The sequence below is a fragment of the Orcinus orca genome, chromosome 14 (genome assembly GCF_937001465.1).
Source record: "Orcinus orca chromosome 14, mOrcOrc1.1, whole genome shotgun sequence".
Classification (NCBI taxonomy): domain Eukaryota; kingdom Metazoa; phylum Chordata; class Mammalia; order Artiodactyla; family Delphinidae; genus Orcinus; species Orcinus orca.
In genome coordinates, this window is record NC_064572.1 from 31,355,162 (window position 1) to 31,383,114 (window position 27,953).

The 27,953-nt window shown below is 38.7% G+C and overlaps 1 protein-coding gene across 2 annotated transcripts; it reads right to left on the reverse strand.

Moving 5' to 3' along the window:
- Positions 1 to 293: 293 nt before the first annotated feature.
- ANXA7 (annexin A7) lies at positions 294 to 27,953 on the reverse strand. Of its 2 annotated transcripts, XM_033434117.2 has the most exons (14): positions 27,849 to 27,953; positions 24,309 to 24,363; positions 21,873 to 22,077; positions 21,168 to 21,269; positions 20,492 to 20,556; positions 19,997 to 20,062; positions 15,727 to 15,829; positions 15,413 to 15,507; positions 12,493 to 12,606; positions 12,084 to 12,254; positions 8,995 to 9,165; positions 8,840 to 8,915; positions 7,649 to 7,761; positions 294 to 5,196 (listed from the first exon to the last, which is right to left on the reverse strand). In XM_033434117.2, exons 2-14 carry the CDS (start codon positions 24,360 to 24,362, stop codon positions 5,074 to 5,076), a joined length of 1,458 nt encoding a protein of 485 aa, XP_033290008.1. In that variant the 5' UTR covers position 24,363; positions 27,849 to 27,953; the 3' UTR covers positions 294 to 5,073. The 2 variants fall into 2 exon arrangements, with proteins under 2 accessions (XP_033290008.1, XP_033290007.1); XM_033434116.2 differs by lacking the exons at positions 19,997 to 20,062; positions 27,849 to 27,953.

The following is a 27,953-nucleotide window of genomic DNA, read 5'->3' on the forward strand; positions in this document are numbered from 1 at the left end:
TGGCATAAGTGTTGGTTAAGTACAAAGATTTCCACCTCTCGAGTTTGCTTTTTCGACCCCTTTCTTTCAGTATCTCTCCATAAATAGGAGAAAAACCAAAAGCAAATTTATTTAAAGATAAAAGCCTTTATTAAACGGTTTTGAAAACAGGTCATTTAAACCTTTCTCCGTGAAAAATGCAGATAAGACAATACTTTAAAAGGGAGCCTGTGTCTCACACACTGTTGGGGAGGATGCAAAACCGCACTGCTTCTAGTGCTAAATATTTATACAATAAACAGACTCAAAGTATATGATGTTAATGCAAAAATTTAATACGTTTGAAATTCAACATTACTTTAGAGTTGGAATGGCAAAATACAATGGCAAAAGCCTGGAAACAACTCAAACGGAAGAGTGGATGAATACACTGATATATATTCACAATATCACATATTACAAAGGAGTCAAAATGAATGAACTACAGCTCTTCACAACATGGATGAATCTTAGAAGTATACAACTTTAAAATGTTGCACTGCTAAGAGCCAGCTTGAAGGGGCTCCTGGCCAAATCACAGACAATTTGAGGATCAAGATAAACAATGATAATAATGGATTACAATCCATTGAATAAAATAGGAATACACAAGTTCACATTGATATAAATAAATGAAGAGAAAGGAAAGCTCTTTCTAACAGTAGAATGCCAGCCCAATAATGGAGAGGAAATGATGGAAATAGAGAATTACCATTTGGCACCAACTATAGAAGTGGATGATTTAGACATGAGTCTTCAGTGGTAAGATTGGTGTGTGGAGTTTTGATGAGGAATAGGATACTGGCATGATTTTGGAATACTAATCAATTACAAAGGGAAAAACAGTGAATTTAAGAAACCAGCATGACCAAGTGATCAAGGTTAACATCACCAGTGTCGGGAGGGAGTCTACATTTTGTGCCTCCTGATGAGACTCACTGGGAAAAGCAAAACATCATTTTGTGGTACTCCTGCAAACAAGGCACCTTGGTTGTAAGCCGTCCTGTAGAAACTAAGGTCTGTACCCTTTAATAAAACTGTCAAGGCCATGAAAGACTGGCAACTCTTGCAGATTAAAGGAGTCTGAAGATACACAACAACTAAATGCAATACTTATTCCTGTATAGCATGTTGACCCAGAAAGGAAAAGAAACATTGTTGGGATAGTGGGCGAAATTTGAATGGGCTTAGTAGATTGGGTAGTAGTGTTGTACCAATACTGATTTCCTGGTGTGGAAGATTGTTTGCTGTTATGTAGAAGAGTGTCCCTGTTTGGGGGAAAATACCAACTGGAGTGTTTAGGAGTGATGGGACATCATGACTGCAGTTTGCTCTCTCAACCCTCAAAAGTTTCAGAAAAAGACTAATAACAAAGGATATATGCGCACACACACATACTCAAGAGTGAGCAATGAACCAACAACATGTTAACTATATGAGAATCTGGGTGAAGAGGAAATAGGAGCATGGAAGTTCTTTGTACTGTTCTGGCAACTTTTCTATACATTTGAAACTATTTCAAAAGAAATTATTAAACTATACACACACCCACACACTACTCCCCATGGAAACTCTGCTTAGGATACAATTACCAGAGCCAAAATTTAAAAACAAATTGTATTTCTGCTAATAAACATATTAAAATTATAAAAATTAAGAAAAAGATTTTTTTAAGTTGCAGTGTTATAAGTCATAACAGTTCTCAAAATAAAACTATGCAACTGTTGAGTAAGGCATTTATCTCTGGATTTTTTCCCCAGTGAGGGTTGTGAGTGAATCTGCGCTGAAATAACTATCCTACCTTGTGCACACATACCTTTTTTTTTTCGCTGTAAGGCTTGCAGGATCCTAGTTCCCCGAATTTAAAAATGGGTATTTGAATAGACATTTTTCCAAAGATATGCAAATGGCTAATAAGCTCAAGAAAATATGCTCGTTAGTCATTAGGGAAATGCAAATCAAAACCGCCGTGAGATGCCACTTCACATCCACTAGGATGGCTATATTCAAATAGACAATGATAGTGTTGATAAGAATGAGGAGCAATTGGAAGCCTCTTTCATTGCTGGTAGGATCGTAAAATGGTGCATACAGCTGCTGTGGAAAATAGTCTGGCAGATCTTCAAAAGGTTAAACATACTCTCTCTGTGTGTCTCTTTCTTCCCCCCAACACTTTCTTAGTCTCTTTCTCTCCCTTTTTTTTTTTCAGCCTCTTTGAATCTTTCAGTCTCTCTCTGAGTCTCATTTTTAAAACTGCTCTTTTAGAACGGGAAACGGTTCAGGTCCTGCTGTGGCATGGGGCTTATGTCTCAGTCACGTCTGCTGTGAAGCACACGATGCTCTATTTATTGTAGAAAGTGACTTTATTTGCTTTCTAGAATTGTTTGTAACAGATGGTATAAGAGAGGTAATAAAGAGAAAAATCTATGCTTGTAAAGAATACAGAAGTTAGTTTTACTTACTGTAATATGACTGTCTTAAACTTATTTTCTGAGAAATAAATGTTCTAATGAGCAGCAAAAAAAAAAAGTTAAACATAAAAATACTGTATGTACCAGCAATTCCACTCATAGTACTATAGCCAAGAGAATTGAAAACATGTGTCCACAGAAAAAACTTGTACATGAATGTTCATAGCAGCATTATTCATCACGGTCAATAGGTGAAAACAACCCAAATGTCCATCAATTGATAAATGGACAAGCAAAATGTATATCCAACAATGGATTATCCAGCCACAAATCAGAATGAAGTATTGATTCACGCTACTACACAGGTGAATCTTAAAAACAGTATGCTAATTCAAAGAAGCCAGACACAAAGGGCAACGCATTGTATGATTCCATTCATATGAAAAGCCCCAATAGGGAAATCCAGAGAGACAGAAAGTAGATTAGTGATTCCCAGGGGCTGGGCAGGAGGAGGGGAAAGGGGGAATGACTGCCAATGGGTATAAGTTTTCTTTTTGGGTGAGGAAAATGTTCAAAAATTGATTGTGGTGATTATTGCACAAATGCATGAATATCCTAAAAACGACTGAATTGTACACTTTAAAAGGATGAATCGTATGATATATGAATTATATATCAATTTTTAAAAATAATTAATTAGTTATGTCTGTGCTGGGTCTTCACTGCTGTGTGCGGACTTTCTTTTTATTTGCAGCGAGCAGGGTCTACTCCTCACTGCGGTGCGCAGGCCTCCCATTAAGGTGGCCTCTACTGCTGCGGAACATGGGCTCCAGGCGTGTAGACTTCAGCAGTTGTGGCACATGGGCTCAGCATCTGTGGCTCGAGGGCTCTAGAGCACAGGCTCAGCAGCTGTGGCGCACAGGCCGAGCTGCTCCACGGCACGCAGGATCCTCCCGGACCGGGGCTTGAACCTGTGTCCCCTGAATTGGCAGGCGGACTCTTAACCACTGCACCACCAGGGAAGCCTTCAATTTTTAAAAGTTTAAAAATATATAGCCCATATCTTTCCCTAGTACCTTACACCCCTCTTTCTCACCTTTACCAAATCCCATCACTGTTACTTTTCCAAAACCTATATCAAAAATCTATCTTAGGGCATCCCTGGTGGCGCAGTGGTTGAGAGTCCGCCTGCTGATGCAGGGGACACGGGTTCGTGCCCCTGTCCGGGAAGATCCCACATGCCGTGGAGCGGCTAGGCCCGTGAGCCATGGCCGCTGATCCTGCACGTCCAGAGCCTGTGCTCCGCAACGGGAGAGGCCACAACAGTGAGAGGCCCACGTACTGCAAAAAAAAAAAAAAAAAAAAAATCTATCTTAGCCAGTGATCCTTCTACCTATGTATCTTGCTTTTGCCCTGCGCTACAGTTGTACATAGGTCTATCTCTCTAAGAGTAAAGTTGTGTCTTATACCACCTTGTATGTATGTCCCTTGGTACTTACACAAAACAAATGTTTATCGAAATATAATTGATAATTACTATTCTCCCCCTCAATTTTTAGTACAATCATTCACCAGATCTGTATTAAATATCTGCTTTGTACCGGGGAGCTCAACACAAAGAACAAATAGGGTTATTACCTTCAGCAGAATTTATAATCTAACATTTACAATTTCCTTGTATCCTAATTTTTGTTTAGAACCCCCCACTAGATTACAAACCTCCTTCCTTTGTATTGATACTTTCCCTAGCCTACTGTAATGCTCAACATACTCGATAAGTAATTGCTCAGTACTGGGAATAAAGCCAGGTTTGAAATCACTGACTCCCTGAACTACTTCTCCAAAGAGCTAGTATTCAGTCTCCCAGGAAGATGATTTAAGCCTCGTTTATTCATTAATTCAGCACCTCTTATGTGTCAAGCTTCACTGTCTTGAATCATGATTAAATTGCAACTAAAATTAAAGTCTTTCATAAATTTTTTTTAAAAATCAAGGGCCAATAAAGATCTCTAGGTAGTCTCAGTAGACGTAAAAGTAGGCTATATATTTTATGCACATAAACACATAATCCCTCTTTTAAAAGTTATTACAGGCAATACTAAACTATTTTCTATGTGGGAAGTTTAGTGTTATGAATATAGAATACCTATTTATGTAAAGTAAGATGCAAATTGCTCTTCTAGGTCAAAAGAGCTGAATTTTTTAAAAAAATAATACAGTTTTGACATATTACCAACTATAACTGTCCAATGGAAGGCAAGGGTTTTTTTTAAATTCAATATTTATTCAAATTTATTCAATATTGAATTTTTTTATTCAATATTATTACACAGAATTACAGACTGTTGTGACTTTTATTCAATTTGGTATCCTATTTAGAATAAGAGCAGTGAGAATTATGCTTTACAAACATTGCATTATTACTTCATCATTTGTGATATGGCTTTACTTGATCGTATATAGAGAAAAAAATAACATTGGAATTAAGGCAATAACCACATGTGCAAACCAAGCACAATACCCTGACACAGTCTTTAGTACAAAGCTCTTTTGGTTAGGTGAGGATTGATGTTGCTGCATGCAGGTCAGTCATTGCTTTGAAGGATAAGCTCTGAATAGCTTCACTCATTTAAAAAAATCTCTCCTACTGGCCCACAATGGCCAGAAGAAGCCTTCGGTAATCTCCACTCGTATCACTTGCAATCCTTTTGCTCAGGGTCTTCTGATACATCTGACTGAACATCTGTTTTATTTGTACAAGATCAATCTGCATGCAAGACATGATATTTTTATATTAGAAAACAGCTGTTAAAGAAAACTGATATTAGAATTATTCTTTAATAGTGAAAAGATCCTAATTATAACCAAAGCAGAGGGGAAAAAACACCAGATGACTGGCATTTTATAGCTAGCATTCATACCAGTACTAGCGTCACCCAGTGAATGTCTGATTCACTGTTCTGTAAAGATATTGAATAAGGGTGATACTAGTTTCATCTACTATTCCAAATATATTAGTCATTTAAAAACCATTTGATAGAATGGCTATTATCAAAAACACAGAAAATAACAAGTGTTGGCAAGGATGTGGAGAAGTTGGAACTCTTGTACATTGCTGGTAGGAATGTAAACTGGTGCTGCCACGGGAAAATGGTATGGTAATTCCTCAAAAAAATAAAATAAAAACAGAATTACCATATAATACAGCCATTCCACTTCTGGGTATACACAAAAGTGAAAGCAGAGACTCAAAATTTGTACACCCATGTTCACAGCAACATTAATCATAACAGCCAAAAAGTGGAAGCAACCCAAGTGTCCATTGACGGATGAATGAATAAACAAAAAGTTGTGTATGCATACGATGGAACATTATTCAGCCTTAGAAAAGAAGGAAATCCTGACACATGCTACAATGTGGATGAACCTTGAAGATGTTAAAAAGGACAAATACTGTATGATTCCACTTATATGAAGTATCTAGAGTAGTCAAATACATAGGACAGAAAGCAGAATGGTGGTTGCCAGGAGTTGGGGAGCAAGGAGAATGGTGAATTATTGTTTAATGAGTTTTCAGTTTTGTAAGGTGAAAAAGTTTTGGTGGTGATGGTTGCACAACAATGTGAATGTACTTAAAGTCACTGAACTGTACACTTAAAAATGATTAAAATGGGAATCTTGTGTTACGTATATTTTATTATAATTAAAGAAAAAGGGATCCTGCTTAGAAAATTTAAGTCTAAAAACAAATACACAAGAAGGTTTTTCCAAATACTGTATTACGGTTCTCTTTTAAAAAATGATTTACCTTCTTTCATATAATTTCATAGCATATGTTTTCTTTTGATTAAAAAGAAGTCCACTAAATAAACAAAGTCAAAGAAAGGAATACATCTGAGGCTATATTTAGGTAAAAAGATAAATATAAAATTTTTTACAGTTATTTCATAATAAAGTGTATGCTAAATTTTAAGAATTTTTATGTCCAATGGGATTAATCTGCATAGGTCTTTCATACAGTTCTTTTTTTTTCCCCCCGCACCTCGTGGCTTTCAGGATCTCAGTTCCCTGACCAGAGACTGAACCCAGGCCATGGCAGTGAAAGTGCCAAATCCTAACCACTAGACCACTAGGGAACTCCCTCATACAGTTTTTTACATAAGCAAAATGAAAACCAAAAAATAAACATCTGGAGTTCCCTGGCGGTCTGTTTCACTTAAGCAAGCCTCTCTCACAGCATGAGGAAAGTGAACACTGTGCTTTATACAATCGCTACCAGCCGTGAGAAAGAGAGCCCTTTCTTAATGTCAGTCCTGAGGGATTGACAACCAACTAAGGAACTTTTAAGAAATTAACATTCTAAGTCAGACAGAGAAAGACAAATACTGTACAATTTTACTTATATGTGGAATGTAAAAAAACAAATGAATGAACATAACAAAACAGAAACAGTTATAGACACAATGAACAAACAGGTAATTGCCAGAAGGGAGGGGGTTGGGGGAAGGAAAGAAATAGGTGAGGGAAAGTAAGAGGTACAAACTTCCAGTTGCAAAATAAGTAAGTCACAGGTATGAAATGTACAGTGTGGGGAATATAGTCAATAACTATGTAATATCTTTGTAAGGTGACATGTCATAACTAGACTTATTATGGGGATCCTTTTGAAATGTATAGAAATATCGAATCACTATGTTGTATAACAGAAATAAGCATAGTGTTATAGGCCAATTATACTTCAAAAATGAACAAACTCATACAAAAAGAGATCGGATTTGTGGTTACCAGAGGTGAGGGGTTGGAGAGGGAAGATTGGAGAAAGACAGTCAAAAGGTATAAACTTGCAGTTATAAGATAAGTAAGTACTAGGTATGTAATGTACAACGAGATAAATATAATTAACACTGCTTTACATTACATATGAAAGTTGTTGAGATTACATCCTAAAAGTTCTCTTCACAAGGGAAAACATCTTCCTTTAATCTTGTATCTATATGAGATGATGGATGTTCACTAAACTTACTGTGAAAATATTCATGACGTATATAAGTCAAATCACTATGCTGTATACCTTAAACTTATACAGTGCCGATTATAAACTTATACAGTGTCAATTATATCTCAATAAAACTAGAAGAAAAAAATGTGTTTAATATTGCTAAGAAAAAAGGATCAACATTCAAAATCAAGTAAGATCAGACAAACAGAGAAAGCCTCACCTCACTTCGAGTGACCACAATCCTGACCAGGGTGGAGTCATCTGTGCCGGCACCTTTCATAGAATGGTACAGCCTCTCAGCGAAGAAGGCAGGGCGGTTCAGGGCACACTGCACTGCAAGTGAGAGACGCTTCAGACGTGAAATGACTTGAAAAAGGTGTGCACACACCATCTATCACTTCTAGATGCTTTTGATCATTTTCTATGTAATCATCTCAGAAATCTGAGGTGAGCTGAAGATATTCTCCCCTTGATTTTTCTCAGCCTCCACCTTTCTTTCCAGCAGCATCAGACAGGCTACCTTCAATTCTACAAGATTCCCTCTGGCCAAAAAATCCCATTTTCTCTCCATAGATGCAGTCATTAGCTTCTTAACATTTTCCCCGTTAAAGTGAGAAAATCTGTAGCAACTGTGCCCTGGTAATATCTTACTTAAAAGGAATAATGACTAAAATCTGAATTCTAGATGTCAAATATATCATTTGACTGAGAGAAGGATGTAAGATACACTCCAATATAAAAAAAGAAATCACAGATTTGAGCAAAGATTTGAGAATGATAATAAGAAATCTGACATGTTTTCTCTTAGGAAAATTAAATTAGCAAAGTCTCTTCCTGCAGATGGTAGAGATGTACTAACTATACATCATTACGTTAGCTACAATTACTATAGTAGTATTTGTAAGATATTCAATTGCTAATATCAATGTGTTACTAATAGTCTCTTTAGTATTATATTCTCCATGAGAATGAAATTTCCATTTCATTAAACATCTGAATGTCAGGACACCAAAAACTGGGTTTTTAATTTCCAAATGGAAAAGGGTCTCATTGGGCTAAGTACTTGAAAGGTGTTTTGGAGAGCTCAAAATGACGCTTTGTGTGGTGGCACTCCGTAGTTCCTTAGGGCTTTCCTATTCACCTTAATGGAAATGCTACAATCTATCATATATTTTTGTATAGTCCTCAAGAAGGGCATAGAGAATAAAGACCAAATAATTTCAAAACAATCCTATTTGATCACACCACCAACCATTCATAGAGAATTGCATATAAAAACAGAGGGTTAGCTTGGCCTCTGCCTAAGCAGATTCCAGGGAGGCTATATTAATAATCACCACTTAATGGGAACAACTATTCAAAGCCTCACTCATTTACAAACAAAACAAAGCAAAACACTAAAGTATCTTACAGATGGTCTTCAAACCACTTTCAACACTTCCAGAAAACTCACGGCCGACACTGCTTAACAAATCTCGATTAGCCATCTGTAAACAAAAAGTATAGTGGTTAAAATATTTTCACACCTTAAAATAGAAGCCAAATCTTCAAAAGAAAAGCTCATACCCTGCAATAGGCCTCCATGGTAGCTTTCAGCTGAGGAAAGCTTCTTGTGGCAAGAATCATGTTAAAGCAAGATTCATCTGTCCCTAATTTCCCCTCACCAGCCTGATAGAGACGCTGAGCATCTTCCTGAGCCAGCTGGTGGTTAACATTCTGGTTCTCATCGCGATTTCCCTGCAAAAGAGGAAGGCAGGAATTAGAAGAAGGTGATACAAGTTCTATTAAAAAAAAAAAAATTTTTTTTCTGGGACTTCCTGGTGGTCTGGTGGTTAAGACTCTGCACTTCCACTGCAGGGGACAGGTCCCTATGACAGGGACACGGGTTCGATCCCTGCTCAGGGAACAAAGATCCTGCATGCCATGTGACAAAAAAGTAAAATAAAATTGTAAAAGAAAAAAAAAAGTTTTTCCAATCTAGTCACTTCTGGATTTAAAGGAACAATTTACTAAAAATTAATGCATAAAGTTTGTCACACTTATCTTTCATTTCCAAAGAAACTATACTAGTGTAACTAGTACTTTATTACACTGCCAACTTTGGATTTTATATGACCATGGTTTAATGAGGTTATATTAAAATGAGAGGTTTTCAGGGCTTTGAGAGCTAAATTAAATCAGAAAAGGTTTCCATGAAAAATCACACACACGTTTTATTTTTGAAAGTGTGGAAAATTTTATTAACATTCACTTTAAAAAGCTTTCTCTTGGTACACCAAGAGAAAGGGGTTCTTAAAAAACTTACTCTTCAGGGTTTGGTCCTTGGTTTAGAAGTTTTGGGGTTTTTGTTTTTGTTTTTATTCAATAAACATTTATTAACAGGTATTAAGAGACTAGGCATGATAGAAACCACAAGGACTGGAAGTGACTATGGCCACTCCATTCCTCCCATTAAGGAGATAAAAGATGCCTCCACAATGGGATTAGGGTTATAACTGAGGTCTCTGGGAATTAAGTGCGGGCTCAGAGCAGGGAATGACAAATGGCCCAGGAGAGTCCAAGAATGCTTCTCTGAGCAGGTGGCTTGAAGGGTGGTAATTGGGCCAGGAGAAACAGAATGGTGTGTGTTGAGACTGCAAAGTATGACACCTCCAGAGGCTGTGGCCACACACACACACTCGTGATCTAGCAAGTCCTGAACACTAACAATGCAGCCACTTCTATCCTCCGGGAGAAAGCCTTCTGCCACCAAAGGAATTTCATTTTTCACTTCTCTTGTGATAGGGTCTACTTCTATCGGTTCATGTTCTGAGCCAATAAGCACCGTCCCCTGTTCAGTTCGGAGAGAGAAGCACTGAGGTTTCCTGGAGGCTGGATATCCCTGAACTCCAGGGTCTGAAGTAACTTTAGATTTCTCATGATGAAGCGACCTCTGAGCCACGCTGAGGACCTCCTCTAATAGGAGATATAAACTACCACTCAAATAAATTATGAGTCTGCTTAGCTGGGATTTAAGATCAATATGCATTATACTGAGTTCCGCTTTGTATTCATCCATATAACTGTAAGGTATGGAGCACTTGCTTTGTACCAGGCTGTATTAGTCAGGGTTCTCCAGAGGAACAGAAACAACAGGATGTGCTAAGTGGTGGGGACACAAGAAAGACAGGGCCCCTCCCCTCAAGGAATTTAAGTCAAAGGAGGGAGTATATAATATGGAGGTTTCATGAACGTCCTTTCATTCATCCAAGTGTAATATTAATATACACGTATTTATTATGAATGTATACATGAAAATGACATGTGAGCCTTTTAGAAGAAGTTATAAATAACTCAAGTACTGCTAGCCTGTACCAATTTATAGACCAAACTCTTCACTGGGAAGAAGAGAGGGAGGGCCTGGGCCTGAACAAGAGTAAAGCTTAGATGGGTAGTTGGTTTCTCTCAAAAATATCAATAGAAACACAAACCCAAACAAAGGAAAGGCTGCCCTCTGGAGTCTCAGTGTCTGTCTGAGCAACAAAATGGAAAGGTGTTCCTTGAAGGTGAGAAACTGTCTCCTGAAGAGCACTGGGCACAAGGCATGTGTAGAAGCATATTCTAAATGGGCTACTGAACACAGCACAGGCAAAGGAGCTCAGGAACAACTCCCCAGATGATTGCCTTTGGATTCAAGCACACAATGCAGTCCCATTTTCCTAGGAAGCCACTCCCTGGAATAGGGACCTTTACTTTGAAAGATGGCTGGGCCTTGAACCCTGCATAAAGAAATATTCAGCACCTCATTAAAGTCTTAATAATCATTTTTTAGCATTAACTCTCTGGTCCTGATTTTCTTTTCATGCTAACCTACTCCCCTGCTCTGTTACTCTGTTGTGGGTAAATTCAATGTCCTCCCATCCATTTGCTTTCTTTTCTCATTTCCATACCCATGCACTTTGGCACACTGTCTTTTCTGCAACTACCTCCTTTTGCTGTGAAGAGCCTCTCCTCTACTTTTAGAATCTTCAAGACTGTCCAACCTGTGCACTAGCAGGATAGCCAACAACTCCTGATACTGAATCAGTGTGCTAGTATTTTGCCTCATCTCTTTCAAATATACCCTGATTATCTCATTCTAAGTGTATTTGTAGTATCATTCCAAATACCCTATTTGGAGAATTTTCTGCCACTTTTCCAGCACATTTGGGGAATCAGAACAAGGAGGGTACTAAGCACAGTACCCACAGTACTAAGTACTGTGAACGCTGAAACATTTTCTGCATTTCTGGCTCTCCTCACAGTCCTCACTCTTGTAGCACTTGCATGGCGGACCTACATACCTTCAGTTGATGGTCCGACTTAACTGGCAGTACAATGCTAAGCTCAAAAGTACAGATTCATCGCCATTCTAAGACACAGAGCCTCAAGTTGATTTCTGATTTCATACAACCTTAAAGAGGTTAATTTCTGATTCCTTACAAAGGCCAGATTTGCAGAAATAAATTTCAGTAGTGACTACAAAGAAACCTGTACAGTGGATTCTGCATTGTCCCTCTTAAAGATGTCAAGATTCCAAGGGGGCTAAATATTAAAAGGAATAAAGAATGGCCACCGGCAATAGGCAGTAAAAAATGTTCCCTCCACCAACACCCAAACTTTCATGCTATACTCACCTGGCACATGGATACAAGTAAACGTTCAAAATGCCCTGATGTATCTGACCTAATGTCCTTTTCAAGGTCTCGTCCAAATTCTGATTGATAACATCTGACAATTTCTCTGATTTCCTGATTTGTTCTTGTGCATAAAATTTCAATCAATACACGTTCCTGAGTTCCTACTCCCTATGTGAAGTGAAGAAAGGGAGAATTATACAACAAATCATGAAATTTCTGAAAGTAGTTAAATCTTACTGTTCCATCAAATATTTCTTTGGCCTCCAGACCTGAAAAGCTCTATATATTCAGATGATATAAAATAATGTACTGATTTAGCTATCACTATAAATTCAGAACTGCCAAAATTTATGGGGCTTTACATTTGAAATAGGATAAAATACTCAAAGTAAATGCCATATAGTACCTTCATTGCATTCTGTAAACTCCAGGCATCATAATACGTAGGTGGCATGAACAGGGCAAGGATCAGTTCTTCCATATTTCCACTTAACTCTGACTTAAGATCTTTGATTAAATCCTGTTAAATTACAAATACAAACTAAGTATATGTGCTCTCCAAATTTTGTTTTGCTTAAATTTTTTAAGGACAATATGAAAAAATGGAATTGAATTGCTATATGAAAGCCTCAATTGCTGTTCTGAATATTATATACTAAGGAATAAATATTTAAGTTTATTACACTCAAGCAGATATATTTTACTCATTCTATCAATAAACACTTAATAATAAATTTATTATAGTTCCACCACTACACTAGGTACAAAATAAGAGGTATAGGAAACAAAGAATAATTCAAATTAACAAAATGATAAACAGATATTTACTTAGTATAAGAAACTGTTCTTACTCTATGAGGAAATAGAAATTGTCATCATCGTGTTCTTATTTGAAAAGATAAGATAAACATTTTTAAAAAGTTAATATAAAGCAGCCTGTACTCCAGCATGAGATGAGTAAGTAGCACAGAAATAAGCTGAAATAGGAAAAGTTAAAGTGGGCTAGAGAGCTCAGAGAAAACTTTTAGTCCAGATCTTGAAGAATATGTAAAAATTAGCAGGCAAAGAGAAAGAAGAAAGGTATTTCAGGCAAGGAGGAAGAACACAAACAAAGAACAGAAAAGTGGTTCCCAGCCTTGGCTATATGCATTAAAATCATCTGCAGAATTTTTCTAAAAAAAAAAACACAAACAACACTTACGTCAAGAATGAATACCCAGAGATTCTGCGTGTGTTTTTAAGTTTGAAAAGAGGTTATGATACTCAGCTAAGATTGAGAATCAACAGTATAGAGGCAAGAATGAGCAAAGCTTGTTCAATGGAACAACAAGACAACCAATTTTGTTAGAGGGTAATGTTTTCAGAGATTAGTAAAACAAAGTTGTAACTACATGCTTGGATTATTACCTTGAATACCAAGCTAAAGAGTGTGGATTTGATTCTGCATGTTGGGAGGAGTTGCTGGAAACTTTTACGTAAGAAAATGGCATTGATATAGCAATAACAGGCAGTATCAACAGGCAGTACGGACTATGACGACAGAGGCTATAAATGAAATTTAGGCTACTGGAATATTTAGGTAAGAAGTAATAAAGGCTTGGACTTGAGTGGTGGAAAGAAAAAAAGGAGACAGAAGACACATTTTTAAAGAGCTCTTTTACAGATTAGATCAACAAGACATAGTCAATAACCAGTTGCTAGGACAAAGCAGTGCCTGGCATACAGTAGGCACTGAAACAATATTCACTGATTAATTGACAAAGAAGAGTGTGGCATCAAAGAAGACTCCAAGGCAGGCTAGAGGAATAGTATTTTTATTAATAAGAAGTCAAGAGAAAAGGTGGCTGTGGGTAAGGAAAATAGGCTGGGAATTTAGTTTTAATTCAAAGGTGCTGTATGAGAAAATTCAGGACAACAAAGCACAGACCACATGTGAACTAAAGAAATTCATAATGTGGAAAATACTTTTGCGAGAAAAGTGAGTCTGATGTTGAACCCTAAGAGAAACTTGAGTTTGTGTCACTTAATCAGCCTTAAGACTAAGGAAGTGGATTTTGGGTTGGGCAGGGAAGGTAGAAAAGATGAGGTGGGACCAGCCAGTGGAACTCTACTTCCATTCTGAGAAAAGTAAACTGGATTCAGAGGATATCGGAAAATGTTTAGGATTCCTATCTAAATGGCAAACCAATGCTACCCAGTCTTGCCCTTTATATTTAAGAAACGATGACACCTTTCAGCCACAGAATCTTGCTGGATTTAGTCACTGATCATCCACTCAACAAATATTTAAGTGGCTATCTGTTAGTGTTCCTGTACTTGGTACTATAAATACAAAGATGAATATGACATGGTTTGCCTGATGGGAGCTCACAGTTTTGGGGAGCGGGCAGTGACATTAGTTACAGCAGAGGTTTTACAAAGTGCTATGGGACCACAGTGGAAGAAGCAGCCAAATTATGCCCAGAGCAATGAGAGAAACTTCACAAAGTAGCTTAATCAAGACAAATCCTGGAGAATTTGTTTGCCATGCAGGAAAAAAGGAAAAGTTGTTCCAGGACAAGAGAACAACATATACCAAACACAGAAGTATGTGTGCAGGGAATGGCAAGAAGTTCTATAAAGTCATAATACAAGATATGTTTAGAGGGAGGGAGAGGAGTGAAAGATGATACCAGGGACCAAAAATAAGCAAGGGCTACATAAGAAGTCCTTGAATCCAACTGTAAGGAGCAGATTGAGAACCAAGCTACTGATCAGGATTGTGGTCATAATCTACTTTTTACTGAACATGTGTCACCTACCAGACATAGTAAATAGGTATGACTGTGAGATCAAGGACTACTCTAGAATTGGAAAGCCTTCTAAGAGAAATAAATATTGATGGGACTTCCCTGGTGGCGCAGTGGTTAAGAATCCGCCTGCCAATGCAGAGGACACAGGTTCGAGCCCTGGTCCAGGAGGATCCCACATGCCGTGAAGCAACCAAGCCCGTGCACCACAACTACCAAGCCTGCACTGTAGAGCCCACGAGCCACAACTACTAAAGCCCGTGTACCTAAAGCCCATGCTCTGCAACACGAGAAGCCACCACAATGAGAAGCCCACGTGCCGCAACGAAGACCCAGCGCAGCCACAGATAAATAAATAAATTTATTTAAGAAAAAAGAAAGAAAGAAATATTGAATACACCTCTCCTGGGGTCTCTGAAATCTGTTGGCTCTTCTTTGTACTCACCAGTACGAGTAAAAAGATGGTAACCAACCTGACAGAATGCAGGGCGTAAGGCCACTGTTCATGCTCACTCCTGAAAAGGAAACAAAACATACCTTGCCATACATGGTCTTAAAAGCTGCTTTAATTTTTTGCCTTTGATCATTGGAACGATTGGCCACAACGTCTACAATTGCCTGTTCGTCTGTACCTGAAAGAACCATACATGTCTAAGTAAGGATGAGGTCTGTGTGGGGTGCTCCTTGATGACATCTTTTAGATGCTTACAAGGTGTCTGGTGCCAGATTAAATTGAGGAATGTGCACACAGGCTCACATATAAACTTGGTTTATGATATAAAGCTTATTTTTACTCTACATTCAATCACTTGAATTTGATTGTAAATGAGACAAATATATGTTTTCCTCACCAAAACCCTTCATTGCTTTACGAAGAATTTCTGCATCTCTCATGGCATCGAAGTTGGCAGCAGGTTGGATTGTTCCTTGAGTTCCCTGAGTCATCGAAGCAGGCTGAGAACAAGAGGCATAAAATCCAAATCAGTTATTGTGGTAATCATTTCACAATACATACATATACCAAATCAACATGTTGTATACCTAAAACTAATACAGTGTTATATTTCAATTGGGTCTCAAAAAACTGGAAGAAAAATAATATGAAAAAATGTTCAACATCTTATTAAAAAAAATACTAACTTAAAAAAAAAAGCCAACTCCGGTTTCTCTGCTTACAGGAAGACAACTTAAGACTTCTCCGATTATGGGACTTCCCAGGTGGCGAAGTGGATAAGACTCCACACTCCCAATGCAGGGGGCCCGGGTTTGATTCCTCATCAGGGAACTAGATCCCACATGCATGCTGCAACTAAGAGTTTGAATGCCACAACTAAGGAGCCCACCTGCCGCAACTAAGGAGCCCATGTGCTACAACTAAGGAGCCAGTGAGCTGAAACTAAGAAGCCTGCCTTCTGCAACTAAGACCTGGTGTGACAAAATAAATAAATAAATATTGGGGGGATAAAAAAAGACTTCTCTGATCATCACTCTTAGGCATGGAAGCCAGTACTTAGGTTTTAGGATAAGGATATTTATTTTCATGGCTCATTCTGGAACAGACAGAGACTATCCTTCTCCCACCAAAAGATAGCCAGACACCAAACTTTCAGGAAACAAGAGAGTCAAGCTTGTGAAGATAGTCACAATCTTTCCATGCCTTGGTTTCCTTCTTGGTAGAACAGGAGGGCAAAAAAGAGATTGATCCCTGGGTAGTGCGAGTGGCAGTGTTTTATTTAAAGAATACAATAATGGCTTTAGTGAGGTAGAGCCAGACTTGCCCAATGAGATTTCAAACAAGCAATATACTTTTGGTAATAGCTCTTCATTTCCTGTACGGGCCCTGATTATTAGACATAAAACATTTTATAATAAGAAAAGCATGAAAATGAAATTGATGACTACAGACTCTGGGAGTTACAATATTCTTCATCGATTTTATAAGGAAATAAACCAGAAAGCAAAACAAGGACTATATGTTTTTAAATACAAATCTATAAAGAAATTTAAAAATCACCATATGACAAAGACCACAGTACTAAGTGTTTCAGGCAAGAATCATCAATGGATGCTAAAATCAGTGGGTAAAAGTATAATGAGAACCAAGATATTTGCATACTTTGTAACATTACAGCAGAAAACCTAGCAGACATCATCTGAAGCAAATGATCAAAACCAATTATCACCAGGAATGGGGTAAATCAACAACTAGTGCCTCCTGATATGATTCACTAGGGACACGACATCATTTCTGTGGTATTCCTGCCAAAATGGCATAACCTAGATTTAATCAGGGGGACTTATCAGACAAACACAAATTAAGGAATATTTCACAAAGTAACTGGTAGTATTCTTCCAATGTATCAAGGTGATTAACAACAAAGACTGAAGAATTATTTCATATTAAAGGAAACTTAAGAGACATGACAACAAATGCAATGTTTCATCCTGGATTTGATCCTGAACCAGAAGGACATTACTGGGACAACTGATGAAGTCTAAAGGTTGGGTAATAGTATTATAAAACTGTTATTTCCTGTACTGTATTTATGTAAGAATCTGAGTAAACTGTATGTATACAGGAATTCTGTATACAATTTTTACAACTTTTTTATAAGTCTGAAATTATTACAAAATTAAGTTTAAAAAATTTTAAATACAAAGCTATGAAACAATTCATTAGTTTTCTTAAAATATTCGAATCAGGGTTTAAGAGAGATGGGATACAGCAAGATGATATCCCTTCACATTTTTTTTTTAAATTTATTTATTTTTGGCTGTGTTGGGTCTTCGTTGCTGCACACAGGCTTTCTCTAGTTGCAGCAAGCAGGGGCTACTCTTCGTTGCGGTGCGCAGGCTTCTCACTGCGGTGACTTCTATTGTTAATGGAGCATGCGCTCTAGATACGTGGGCTTCAGCAGTTGTGGCACGCGGGCTCAGAAGTAGTGGCTCACGGGCTCTAAAGCGCAGGCTCAGTAGTTGCAGCGCACAGGCTTGGTTGCTCTGTGGCATGTGGGATCCTCTCGGACCAGGGCTCAAACCCGTGTTCCCTGCATTGGCAGGTGGATTCTTAACCACTGCGCCACCAGGGAAGTCCCCCCATCACATTTTTTTAAATTTAATTTTAATAATATATTTTATTTAACCAAGTATCTCTAAAATATCATTTAAAGATGCAATCAACATCATTTCAAAACATAAAATGATTCAGTTGCTTTCTAGGCAACTGAAACGGTATTTCGAGTTATACCCATTGAATACAGCAACAGCAATATGCCAACCAATATGCCCCTTTGTAGGGGCAAAGTGATTGGGGAGAAGGAGACCAGACCCTTCGACAAACATTTTTATGGTCGGTAATTCCTCCCACTCATCTCTACTCTCACGCCAACATTTTCTTCTACCAATAAGCCCTAACAATCATCCTTCAGTAGTTTCTAAGCCAGGAATGTAAGCAGAGAACTAACAAGAAATATTTGTATATTGGTTTTAAGGAAAAACTAAAATTATTCTACTTGTAGCAAATATTCAAGCAGAAAAAATTTTTCAACATATTGCCTTTACATGAGGCTTAATGTATCAAGCACTGATGAAAGTTTTCTTTGATGTAACCACTGTCACTAAAATCCTAAGCAGGGCAGAAGCTTCTGTTTATAATACACTGAACTAGACAGTAAGAGAAACTAACCCTCATCATGCACTATTTGACGACTATCATTTTCTGTCATCCTCTTGTTTCTAAAAACGAACAACCACCAAAAGACTTATTCCATTTTTCATCTGGAGGGAAAAATGGTTTTGTTTTATTCTTTGTTGAAAGTCTAAGTTTGAAGTGAATCTTCATCAAGAATACTATCATTCTGCAGGCATTATACTGAACTCAAAGAAATCAGGGTCTATATTCTTGAGGTCAAAACTCTAACTACAGAGGATTTCTCAGTACAGCAAAGCCCATACTATCTGCCACCAAAAGTGCCACCCTTTGCCTTCCATTTCATTCCAATCTTCCTGCTGAAAAACTGCCATAGAATTAGAATTGGGTCAATCAGGAGAGGTCACCTGGCCCCAAGACAAAAACTTTCTTTACATCTTCCTGTACACACACACACACACACACACATACACACACACCAACTTCTATCAGGGGATTTTCAGTGACAGGGAGCTCACCCCTCACAAGGTAGTCTATTTCACTTCCATCTATTCCACTTTCCATCTCCCAAAATCTACTGCTCTGTAACTTCCTGGTTTCAATTTAGGGTCGTAATTGTTATGCAAGATAAGCTGCATGTGTATGTGTGTTTTACTTTTAGTGTTTTTATGTTTAAAAATCTTTTATATTCAGTCATAAAATGATGTCTTTAAAAGCAAATGCATGCTTAAACTAAAATAAAATAAAAATTCTCATAACAAATGATTAGAATAACTACAGATTTATAATATGATTAATAATCAACAATTTTTTTAAAAAAGGATTGAAAGCAATTTACTATGGGCTTTGGAGGAATATCATTTACTGTATCAGCAAAGTAGCACTGTATAACAGAGACCACTGGTCTGAGAGGCAGAAGAGCTAGGATCTAGTCTCAGCTTTGACTTTCACTAGCTGTGTGGCCTCTCTGGAGCTCAAAAATTCCTCAAATCTGGAAAGGAAGCCAGAAAATGGCTAAGTTGTTTTTCTTCCAATTCTGTAACCCCTTACCAATCCCAGCCTAAAAAAAGCTTTAAAATGCTAGATCTTTATGAATAGACAATATGAAATGAGAAAATCAAGATAAGGTAAACATAAAACTGCTTATGTTCCTAGTAACTTGCATAGGATATAAAAGAATTAACAAGTCAATTAAAGAATAAAACTTAATATTAAAATAAGGAGCTATATTGAGATAGGGCAAAGATTTGATATACGGGAGACCTTCTGAGACTCCTGAAAAATCAATTTAACAGACATTAATTGACTACTGTATTTAAAGCCCTGCCAAGCACTACAGGGACATAAAGATAAAAACAGATACAATGAGCCCTCAAAGAAGTGGTGAGAGACAAATACAGGAGAAATTAGAAACAAATGAAGGCATATATAGGAGATCTAGTGATTAGTGAACATTAAAAAACCTTACTCACTTCACTGCTATAATCCACAGAAACAGGAGAGAAAACAGGATAGGAAGGTAAGGATTCTGTATTGATCTGAAAGAAGAGTGGAAAGATATAAAGGTAAAAAAGGAAAACAAAACCATACTTCATAAAACACTGCCAGAAATATCAACCACCCAGTCACCTGAGTTCATAGTTATACTGCCAGCAAGGGAGGAGGAAAAAGAACTAAAACCAACGCCAAGAGTCCAAGTGAATCACTATGAAAAAGAGTATGGGTGTCATCACCTGTGAGAAGGGACCTATGTTTGTCTTATTAAAGTCATCAGGACAGTACTTAAAAGCAGGTGGACCAAAGAGCATGGAGTCTAACAGAAGCAAAGATTAAAGTCTTAAGTGAACTGTTTTAGACCATCTCCTCTGCTTCATGGAAACCTCTAATGTTAGCAAAGGAGTAGTGCCCTTCTTTAGCATTATCCAGTTACCCAGACTAAATTTAAATGGTAGGAAAAAAAAAAATACCTGACTAGGGTAAGGAGCTTGTCCTCCAGGGTACTGAGGAGGCATCGGTCCCCCAGGAAAACCACCTACATATTAAGAAAAAATACAGCAATCAGGTCTTAACTGATTTAATTTTTCAAAACAGCACTGATTTATTATGAATATGGAAACATATGAGAATATTCACACTATTTATTCACTAGGATAATTTTTAAGTTTTATAATTTACTGAATCAAAAACCAACTTTGGTCACAAGGACCTTTTAAAATATTCCATGTCCTAATTTCTTTAAAATAATTTAACATAATTTCTTTATAAACAATACTCTAAAAAAAGAACAAAACACTTGAACCAGATTAAATTCTGATTCCATCTGGAAAGGATGACAGGACATAGTTCTGGGGGTTGTTTTCTTTGTGCTATACTAATGAGCAGAGAAGTTCCTGAAGGTTTTGCTTTTTGGCTTCAGGACAGATAAATTTTTTTGATTGAAAAAATAGGTCCTTATTACCATCTTGCTGATTAAACTTTTTCATCAAATTAATACACTTCATGAAACCATATACTACCTAAGAAGTATTTAGTATAAACGTTTACTAAAGACGATCCCAAACATAAACTACAAAGTTCCTTCAACAGCAACTGCAAGATTCAAAATATCAAGCTACTGTTTTTCTCTGGAGAGTTAGTACATACCAGGTAGTGGGACCTGGGATGGGCCCCCGCCATAAGACTGTGAGGGTGCCTGTGGATAGCCAGAAAAGCCTGCTCCACTTGGTGGGGCTCCAAACCCTTGGCCTGGAGGAAGAACAAGAGAAAAAAAGAAACAAACTACAGTGACAGTTCTCATGATTGAAGTGAAAACTTTAGAAACAGTAGAAGAAAATATACTATTAATGCTATAGCAGTAGTCCCTTTTGGTCTAAATTCAATTTCTCAACAAATCCTTCCCCATTAAAAAATAAATTTAAAAAAAAGGTTACTTCATTCATCTGCCTTAATAACTTATAATACAAAAGTGCTAAGATTTTTGTTCGTTTGCTTGGTTGGTTTGGTTTTTTACATACTGTGGACAAAGCTGTCCTAAGGTCACAATCATACCAAATGAAATATCTTAATCAGTTCTTAAGATTACAAATTATCAACCAAACCATTATATATTGGTCCTTTATTACCATGAGATTTATTCTAATTCCTTTCACAACAGAATTTTGGAGACTGCTCCCAGCTTTCATGCCTCCTGAGAACCTTTATCCTTCTATCTTGCCAGCTAGGTCCTTACTGTCTAAGGTAGAAAGTAGGCTAAGAGCAACTCTGACCTCGTACAAAACAAGAAGGAACCGAGAGGATTAAAGAGAGAAGAAAAAAAATGCTATACTAATTCCACAACCCAGGACTCACCTCCAGGATAGGATGGAGCTCCCCCTGGCTGTGGGGCACTGGGATAGCCTCCAGGGGCAGGGTAGCCTCCAGCTCCTGGGTAGCCTCCAGCTCCTGGGTAGCCACTACTTGGTGTTGGTGGATAGGCACCTCCTCCCACTGGAGGAAAGCCACTAGGATAAGAATACTGACCAGGAGGAGGAAAAGATGACTCCTGACCCGCAGGCTGAAAAACCAGAAAAATTTTCAAATGAATGTGATCACCGAGAAATAGAACCTAGCTAAGGAAACAAACAAAGATAACTGTTAAGGTCTAGCTTATTCTTTTACATATTAAAAAGCCCATTAGAAGTCCTGGTATCTCATACTAGTTTATCAGTATACTAGTTTTTCAGGACACCTGTTTGTCAGAATTCAGTTATATATAAATCTACCTGTGTTAGGCAAGAAGGGTCTGTTTCTCTATTTGGGAGTAAGAACCAGGCTCTTTCCAAACCTCAAGCCTTCAGGAACAACTAGCAAAGCTCATTAGTTCCTTCATTTTCCTAGCACCTGGAAATAATAGGAAGATTTGCCTCTCTACCCTAAAGAGAAGAATTCATGGCTTTCTTGCAACACATCTGGACCTGTGCATAACAGGGGGAAAAAAAAAAAAAGGTGACCTGAGTCATACACTGGGTGTGACATTTTGGACCTCAGTTCAGATCACACAATGTCTAAGTGTGGAGAGACTGTTACATGTTCACTAAACTTTTTCCCAGGCCACAAAACTAGACTACATTTCCCAGGACCCCGTTACAGTTAAATAGGACCATATGACTGAATACTGGTAAACGAATGTGGACAGAAGTAACATACACGACTTCCAGCCTGGTCCCCTTAACTTTCTGCCCAATCCTCTAAGCTCTCTCTTCCCCTCTCTTTTCCTTCATCTGCCAGCTGGAAGCAGAAGATCCAGTGGAGGACTCCAAGGCACTAGAGGATGGTAGAGCCAATATACCAAGGCACTAGAGGATGGAAGGAGCCTGGGAACCCGCAAGACGACATGGAACAAAGCCTCCTAGCTCCCCACCACACCCTTCCCCCGGCCACCCCCACCACTGACTTCCAGGAGACTGAAGTAAGCAAGTAATAAGTTTTTATTGCTTTAAGTCATTGGGATGTTAGGGTTGTCTGTTTTAACAATTAGCTGATATTGACTGAAATGGTGGTCAGAGTCTAGTTTAGTACATAGGGACCTGGGAACATATTCATAATTCTCATCTCTTCAATGATAAATTCAGGAGAGCTATATATTCACTTTACATAAGAATATACACATTATCATTAATCTGTATAGGCCCCTCTTTCTATTCTCCCAGAGTTAGAAAGAAGCCCTGCATACTTATGAGCATAAAATTGAAACACAATTCTTACTTATGCCTCAGCTATGAGGTTAGTCCTCAGAATAGTATAGACATCAACAAGGCAGAACTTGGTAGCACATTTATAACATGCACTCTAAATACTAAAAGTCTCAGAAGTACTAATCCAGGGACCTCTAATCCACTGCAATTTGTTACCTATGAGTCAAGCTCCTCTTAAGTTTTTTTTTTTTAAAGATGTTGGGGGTAGGAGTTTATTAATTAATTAATTTATTTTTGCTGTGTTGGGTTCGTTTCTGTGCGAGGGCTTTCTCTTAAGCCCCCTCTTAAGTTATTTTAAATCTTCTAACACAAAGATTAAAAACCAGTAACTCAGGACTTCCCTGGTGGCACAGTGGTTAAGAATCCGCCTGCCAATGCAGGGGACACGGGTTCGATCCCTGGTCCGGGGAGATCCCACATGCCGCTGAGCAACTAAGCCCGTGCGCCACAACTACTGAAGTTGGCGTGCCTAGAGCCCGCACTCCGCAGCAAAAGAAGCCACCATAATGAGAAGCCCACGCACCACAACAAAGAGTAGCCCCTGATCTCTGCAACTAGAGAAAGCCCACGCACAGCAACGAAGACCCAACGCAGCCAAAAATAAATAAATACTTAAAAACAACAACAACAACAAACCCCAGTGACTCATAGGATCGATTTAGCTTACCTACATGTTGTACTGAATCATACAGCATTTAACATTTTAAAATATTCATTTCCCAATTTTAAAAATTGGGCAATTTCACATAAAATCCAGATTGTTGGCTTTACTTGAAGATATGGAATTATCCAGCAACACTGGGTCAGCCTCCCTGCATGGACACATGCGGCTTAACCTGACTAACTGCTGCCTTTCCTCAGGTGAGCCAAGTCCCTGTAGTTCCCCACAACACCTGCCTTCACTCATGAACTCTACTCAGTACTTCTGGCCATTTGAATTTATGACCCCTGCTCTAGCATATTTGTAAGATCTGTCATGGGCTGGCTAGTTCTATACAAGATCTGTGCCAAGGACATGAGCTATTTTAGTATCATAAGTGGCAATACTTACAGGATATCCAGGGAAAGCTGGGTAGCCTGTGGGGGGATAGCCCGGGTACGACATTCTGCAACAACAATAAAAAATGTCTTCTGTAATTTCCTATAAGGATTAAGGCCTTTGAAGATATATTTTGTCATAGGGTTTAATCAAAACACACCTTCTTTCAAAAGAGTCTAGCAGGCAGACTGATTCAGTAGTTCTGAGATGGAGCCCAAGATTCTGTATTCCTAACTAAGCTTCCAGGTGATGCTATTGCTGCTGGTCTGTGAATGATATTTTGATACCAGAATGTTTTGGCATTTCTGAATCTACCACCTAATTTGCCAAATTTTTCAATATGTGTTTTGGCTCGTCTCCCCAATACAGCTACAAATGATTTGTATTTCTTTTTTATCAAGACCCCAAACAATGACATATACATACTATTATATATAAAACAGATAACTAATAAGGAGCTACTTTATAACACAGGAAACTCTACTCAATACTCTGTAATGGCCTGTATGAGAAAAGAATCTAAAAAAGTGTCAATATATGTATATGTATAACTGATTCTTTGCCATACACCTGAAATTAACACAACATTGTAAATCAACTATACTCCAATAAAAAAATTTTTTAATAAAGGACCCCAAACAAATCCAGTTCAACATTTACAAAAGCCCACTATTTAATAAGCACTGTCCTAGGTGCTGATACAGAGATGGGGGGAGGAAAATGAGAAAATAAATTTAAGTTATTATAGTGCTCCTTATGACATAAGCACAGTATAGAAGCTAAAAACTTGCTAAATTGAGAATGAATGGGCGTATATTTAGTCGAAGTTGAAAGAAAATAAGAAAACTGATCCAGTCAGTTTTAAAACAGTCATTTGGAATCCAAAGACCTGGATGCAAAGGACGTTAAATCATTTTTTGCTATCTTCTTCCCCAAGCCCAGTTGATAAAAAAAAAAAAGGAGTAAAGGAGAAACAATATCATCCAAGAACAGTCAGATGGACCAAGGGTAAAAGAGGTCAGGGTCAAAATAAAGTGAAAAAGTCTGAAAATAATTTATGGGAGAAATTAATAATTATTTTATTTATTATTATTATTATTTTTTTGGTACACGGGTCTCTCACTGTTGTGGCCTCTCCCGTTGCGGAGCACAAGCTCTGGATGCACAGACTCAGCGGCCATGGCTCACGGGCCCAGCCACTCCGTGGCATGTGGGATCCTCCCGGACCGGGGCACGAACCCGTGTACCCTGCATTGGCAGGCAGACTCTCAACCACTGCACCACCAGGGAAGCCCAATAATAATTTTAAAGGCAACAAGTTTTATAGCACCAAAGACTACAAAAACAGTTTAAATTTCTAAATCTCAGGAACTGTTCCAGTGACAAAGTCCTATTTCTACAGCCTTTAGCTACTACATTAAATCTTAACTTTAAAGGCACTAGAGGAATTACGTCAACAAGAGTTTCTGAACAGAATGAAGATAAAGACTATCCGTACATGAGAAAACTTAAAGCAACTTTAAGAAAATGAATCTGGGTACATTTTGAAGTATAATTATATAAAAGACTAGAATGCAATTCTATTTCCAGGATGTACCTCATAAAAATACTTACACAAATGCAAAATTATATACGTTCAAAGCTATTCATTACACACTATTTGTGACAGAAAAAGGTTGGGAATTCCCTGGCAGTTCAGTGGAGAGGACTCAGTGCTTTCACTGCCATGGGCTGGGTTCAATCCCTGGTCAGGGAACTAAGATTCCGCAGGCCAAGTGGCATGGCCAAAAAAAAAAAAAAGACGGTTAAAAACAATCTAAAAGTCCATTAATAAGGAACAGGTAAAACAGATTATGGATAGCCATACAATGAAGTGTTAGGCAACTATTAAAAATGAGCAGCTCTCTTTTTACTCATATGTGAAACCACTCTAAGTCATATTAAGTGGGAAAAAAGCAAGATGAAAAACTACATAATTTGCAACCAAATGTGTAAAAATTACATTTATTTGCTTGTATATAGAAAGAATATCCCTGAAACTATACTCAAGAAAGTAGGAAACAGTACTCCACTGCTGCCTCTGGAGAGGAGAGCTGGGGCATAACAAGGAGATTTTTCAATGTACTAAAAAAAAAGGGCTAAGTGTCCTTTTGGAATTATGCATGTATCATCTATTCAAAACGCAGATTGAAAAAGCTTTTGTAAAAAGCTGAAACAAACCCGAGTTTGGTGACTCAACAAACTACTCAACTTTGCCCAAGGAATAATCAGACTATACCAATGAACCAGAACTTTTATTTCCTTTTCAACATCCTCCGTCAGCAACTACTTTTAAAAGACTAGAAAAGCATTCTTGGTTTTCCAAACCATCTCCACCCAGTGAGTCAACTACTAAAAGGGGTGGGTCTCACTATTCAAGTCTCAGAGATGGCATGAAGCCCAGGAACACAGGAGGCAGCTGTTGCAAATTTATGAAACAAATACAAAATAGAAAGGGTGTATGAAGATGGCCAACAGCAGATACTACAATTTTCCAAAACCTGCCTCTTGATTGGGAAAGACCATTTAAATCTGTCAGCAAGGGCCCTTCAATAAAGAATTGGAGGCACGACTAGGCTCTGCATGGACAGGGTAGGCAGTCACCACCAGTGAGGACTGAAAGGAGGCTTCACTTTGCAGTGGTCAAAATTCTCTCTTCTACCTCCCTGTCTAGTACTTGAACTCCTTCCCTGCCTGATAGGTAACTCATTACACTCATTATCTAATTAGGACAGATTATCAGATCAGCTCCCCACCAGCTGGCAGAAATTAGAGAGTTTAAAGGCAGTTGGACGACTTCTTTTCATTTCTGTCACTTTATGGTAGACATCAGCCATCTTCTGTAGAATTGTTCACACAGGTTGGGCTCAAATCAGCACGTTTGCTGCTGCTAAGGTACTAGGAATCAAATCTGGAATGCCACTTCCCTGAATAGTTCCCAAGAATTATAAACCTGAACCAGTGTACAGTTTTAGGCTTCCGCATTCTGTCCTAGGTTCACTAAGCAAGTACAAACGTCCCAAGTTTCCCTAAATTTGCTGTGTCACCAGGAAGTCTAGTCACCAGCCGGACCTAGCTTTCGGTGCTGCTCACCGGTTTTCCTACGCAGCCCTCCTTGGGGTCGTTTCAGCAGGGCCATCCTCTGGCCTCAACCCCTCCACCTGTGGTCCACCTGCCTGCGCGGGAGGCCCCTCGGGCAGTGAGCTCCCTCGGACCTCCGGACAGCCAAGGGGCACAGACGACCGGCGAACAAGACTTCCCGTTGCCCGGCCGCCTCGCCGATCCCGCCCTAATGCGCCCCCGCCCGAACGCCCCCACCAGGCAGCCCGGGTCCCAAAACGCGCACACCGAGTCGCCGGCCACTCCCGGGGCCCACAGGCTCCTCCAGCGCCCCCCTGCTCGGGGACACACGCGGGGCCCCGCCCTCTCCCGGCTGGCAGGCCTCAGAGCAGGCCGGGGCGAGGCGACCGAGGGGGACGAAGGGTGGCAACGGTAGGGTACGCCGTTCCTCACCTGACCCGGTGGAGCAGCGTCTCGTCCCAAACTGATCTCGGGCAAGATGGAGCCGGGGGCGGGCCCGGGAAGGGCGGGGCGCCGAGGGCCGCCGCCCGAGGCCGT